Here is a 4,326-nt window from a genome sequence, read left to right as displayed (position 1 = left end):
ACCACCCAGCTCTGCTCTGCCTGTCCAGCCCCCTGAAAAGGGAATGGGGGCAATTTTTAGGGGCAGCACTCAGGGAAGGATCTCGGTGGTCTCTGGCCATGTCCGTTCTGGGGGGAGCTCAGGGCAGCCCATTTGCCCCTCGATATTCGTGGCCACTGCAGCCGAGGGACACAAAGGCCGTGTTGTGCGAGGAGAATGAGTTGCGAAGTCGTACAACTTTCCATGCCAGCCCTGGGCGGTCTCATGACCCTGCAGCCATTCCCACACTGTCCGGCCGATTGTCCCGGCCCCCTGGCTGGAGTTAGGGGAGTAACCTCCCTTCCATGGCCTGACTCGCCCCCCCCCATCCCCCAGACCCCTGTGGTCCCTGGAGCTGGGCACTGTAGCTGACAAAGCCCAGTTGTGTGGGTGACTTGCCCGAAGCTTCAAATTGCTTCACACAGCTGAAATTATCTTACTTTTGAGGGGAGGAAGCTTCTTAAAGTATCTCATCTATGGGGGCGAAAGGCTTCAGTGTCATTTGGAGGGCCAGGAGGTAGCTGTTGGGGGGTCGGCATGGGTATCAGACCCGCTTTTTTGGGTAGCAGTGTACTGTGGTGGCTCAGATCGGGGGGTTTTGGGAAGCTCTGTGGTGGGATTGGGGCAAGCTGAGGCAGCAGAGGCCTCCCCAGCCACTTGGGAGTTTGGGAGGGACCCTTGAACCCCCTGCAGATGCAGAGATTGAGTGACCTTGCCCAAGGTCACACCTGAAGCTGGTGCCTGAATTCGGAGCTCCTGATGGGGTTTTTTCCTGAGCCTAGCCATCAAACAGCCTTTTCCTCCCTAGGGAGGACTTCTCATTTTAAAAAAGAAAAGGTGAAATATGGCTTCAGGTTCAAACCCAGGAGCCCAGGAGGCTGCTCTGGAGTTGGTGTCCTGGCTCCAGGCATCTCATGGAGGACCTTGCTTTGGTGCTTGGTCTTCATGGCAGGATCCAGCCTGGCTTTTTGGGTTCTTCCCTCCCACCCTGACCCCCCATACCATCGGTGCACTGAGTTTAAGGCTGGTTTGTGCAATGCTGTTGTTAAATGTCAAGGAGTTTGCTTCAGGTTGGTGTTTCACAGGCTCAGAAATGCCTCAGAGCTGCCTTCTCCTGAGTTTTCTTTGTGTAAAACAAAAAGGTGCAGAAATTCCGTTTTCTTCTCCTTGGATTAATGATTTTTTTTTTTAAAGAAGAGAATAGGAAGAACTACTGTGAAATCTGTGAGCAGGCCCGGTGTGGGGTGTGTGTGTGCGTGTGTGTTGGGAAGCAAACATTGTTTTGCAACCTGGTTGCTAGCTCCCTGTGCTGTAATGTGGTGCTGGGAGTCGCTTCCTCTGTAATTACGTCTGCTCTGAATGTGTTCCTGACTCATCCGTGTCCCCCATCGCATGGGGCAGGCCACTTCCTTCTGTGCCTCAGTTTCCCCATCTGCAAACCGGGGACTTTGTTACTTAACGCTTACGCCAAGGTATTTTACAAACCAAATTATTTGTGTGTGGATGCACTGCTGGTTGTGCTGGCTCCTGATGATCGCGTGCTTGGGATGAGGGGGGCAAATACATTGATTTATAGGCAGGCAGGATCTCTGCAAGGGGGAATCCCTTCTAAACGGTGGTGAGGCAGTACCGGCTGCTTGCTTCACTCTGGCCCTCTCAGCCTGTGAAGAGAGGATGTATTTAAAGTCAAGTGGATCTGTCCCTGCTGTGTGGCACATCAGCAGTGACTGACTGACTGATTTATCTATTTCCAAACACACCCTCGGCACTGGAAGGATCTGCTGCTTCTGCTGAAGCCTTTTGGACATGCAGGGGGCTGGTGCTGGGACCACTGCCGGCATTTCGTGACCCTAATCTTCCCTCCCTGGCCACTGCAGAGGCTCCTGTTCCCAAGGAAGGTGCAGTTGGTGCCTTGGGTTGAAGTGTTTAAGCTTGGCTTTTTGTGAAACCCCGTCAGCAGCAGGCTGGGTGGGTTGGTGCCCCCCTGTTCCTGCACACAGGTGCCCTTGGGTGCTGAGCTTGCTGCTGTGCCCTTTCCAAAGGATGCTCCCTGCCTGTATCCCTCTGAGCATATCTGCAGACCTGGGGCCCACAGTGGCACGGTTTTCCCAGTGATGATGTGGTTGTATCGGGAGTTTGACTGTGCAGAGCCGGGCTGAATGAGCAGGGGACCTTCCCAGTAGAAGCAGTGGGACTGGGAAATATTCCCAGAGGTGGACTGGAGTCCACTGGTGAGGCTCAAGCCTCTGTAGCCCAATGCCAGACACACCTGCTAGCTGGGTTTAGATGCTGTCTGGCTGTATTAACCCTGGTCCTTGCCAAAGCTTGCTTGCCCTGGCCCAGATCCGTGCTAATTCAGCTCTTCTTCCACACTGAGAGCACCTGGGCTGTTTCTCCTCCTCCCCAGTGTGAAGGTAAGCACGGGTCCGTCCTTGTCTGCCGATGTCTTAAATTTGGGCAGGACGGTGGGCTCGATGGTGACGTGAAGAGGTGCGGAGGGCACACAGGCTGATGACTGGTGCTTGCTGCAGAGCAGGCTGGCACCGGCGGACAGGTTGGCTTCACACTGGGAGTTTGCCCATGCAGTGCCTCCGAGCAGCCAAGGCCGCTGTGACTCATTGCGCTTTCCTCCTTCTCTCCATAGCCTTTTGCATTGAAGATGGCGGGTGGCGTGGACGGCCCCATAGGGATCCCGTTCCCCGATCACAGCAGCGACATCCTCAGCAGCCTGAATGAGCAGAGAAACAACGGGCTGCTGTGCGACGTGGTCATCTTGGTGGAAGGCCAGGAGTTCCCCACCCACCGCTCCGTCCTGGCGGCCTGCAGCCAGTACTTCAAGAAGCTCTTCACCTCAGGGTTAGTGGTGGACCAGCAAAACGTGTATGAGATAGACTTTGTCAGTGCGGACGCCTTGTCGGCGCTCCTGGAGTTCGCTTACACCGCGACCCTTACTGTCAGCACTTCAAATGTCAATGACATCCTCAACGCCGCCACACTGCTGGAGATCCCGGCTGTAAGGGATGTTTGCACGGATCTCCTGGACAGGAAGATTCTGGCCAAAAATGACCAGATGGATACAGTAGATCAAATTGATCAAAGGAACCATCTCAGAGCAAAAGAGTACCTGGAGTTCTTCCAGAGCAACCCCGTCAATGGCCACCAAGGCAGCTTTTCGTGGACCAACCCAGAGTTGAGAGACCTTCAGAGACTGAACTTCCGAGGCCAAGAGGAGGAGGAAGAGCCGGACTGCAATGGCATAGACTTCTACCCGCAAGCCACCCTAAACGAAAGACCAAAGGCGAATGACTGTGATCCTGACAGCAACCCAGCCATGTGGCTGGACAGAGAGGAGGAGGAGGCGTCGGCAGCGGCTCCAGGCTCCATGTTTTCACCTTCTCAGAACGGACATTACAGCAGCCGTGGCCTGCCCACGCCCGGAGAAGAGGAGGGGACCCCGGGGGGGCCTCTGGACCAGCAGGAAGCCGGTGACTCCCCCAGCTTCGTTCCTGCTGGAGCGGAGACGGAGGATGATGCGAGGGAGGTGGATGATTTGGCTGCTAGCGCCCTGCTGCAGCAAATGATCAATTCTGTGGGGAGACAGCAGCTTGGGGAGGACGACCGAAAGGATGACGATGGGGTCATGGATTATTACTTGAAATATTTCGGCAGTTCGAACGAGAGCGATGTCTATCCGTCCTGGTCCCAGAAGGTGGAGAAGAAGATCAGGGCAAAAGCATTCCAGAAGTGTCCCATCTGCGAGAAGGTGATCCAGGGGGCTGGCAAGCTGCCGCGCCACATCCGCACCCACACCGGGGAGAAGCCCTACGAGTGCAACATCTGCAAAGTCCGATTCACCAGGTAAGGAGCGGGCGGACACTGGAGGAGAGGGGGCTGGCACACAAAACCGGCTCTTGGCTTGCCGTGGGGGTTAGCTCAGCGCTGACCTGGTGCAATTTTATTTTGCCTGCTCAGCTAATTTCCATCCTAACAGATGAGTTGGATGTAAAGGCCAGAGTTTTCCAGAGAGATGAGCAGTTTGGGGGTCTGACCCTTCAGATAATCTCGAGGGGCCTGTCTTGATTTCCAGTGCCACAGTGTCCCGCTGTCCTAAATTGCTGAGCTCTGCTGGAAACCTGGCCAGACCCAGCTTCTGTGGAGGTTAAATAACATGGCTGATGAAACAGAGCTGCAGCCCTTGGTGTTTCCATCGTGACCAAGGAGCCTGGGGTTGAGGCAAGAAGTGGGGAGTCGTTGAGAAATGGCTCCGTGGGGTGGCTGAAGGGCTGGTAGCTGGGTTGGGAAGAGGCT

At 55.2% G+C, this 4,326-nt stretch overlaps 1 protein-coding gene across 1 annotated transcript; it reads left to right on the top strand.

The window, feature by feature from the left end:
- Positions 1 to 2,674: 2,674 nt before the first annotated feature.
- Positions 2,675 to 3,876, top strand: ZBTB7A (zinc finger and BTB domain containing 7A; the record flags this gene model as incomplete). Its single annotated transcript, XM_010187063.1, has 1 exon — positions 2,675 to 3,876. A coding segment is annotated over exon 1 (1,199 nt), but the record flags the coding sequence as incomplete, so codon positions are not given.
- Positions 3,877 to 4,326: the final 450 nt, after the last annotated feature.

The sequence above is a fragment of the Mesitornis unicolor genome, unplaced genomic scaffold (assembly GCF_000695765.1).
Source record: "Mesitornis unicolor isolate BGI_N332 unplaced genomic scaffold, ASM69576v1 scaffold38706, whole genome shotgun sequence".
In the NCBI taxonomy this organism is placed as follows: domain Eukaryota; kingdom Metazoa; phylum Chordata; class Aves; order Mesitornithiformes; family Mesitornithidae; genus Mesitornis; species Mesitornis unicolor.
This window is presented reverse-complemented; position numbering and strand designations above follow the sequence as displayed.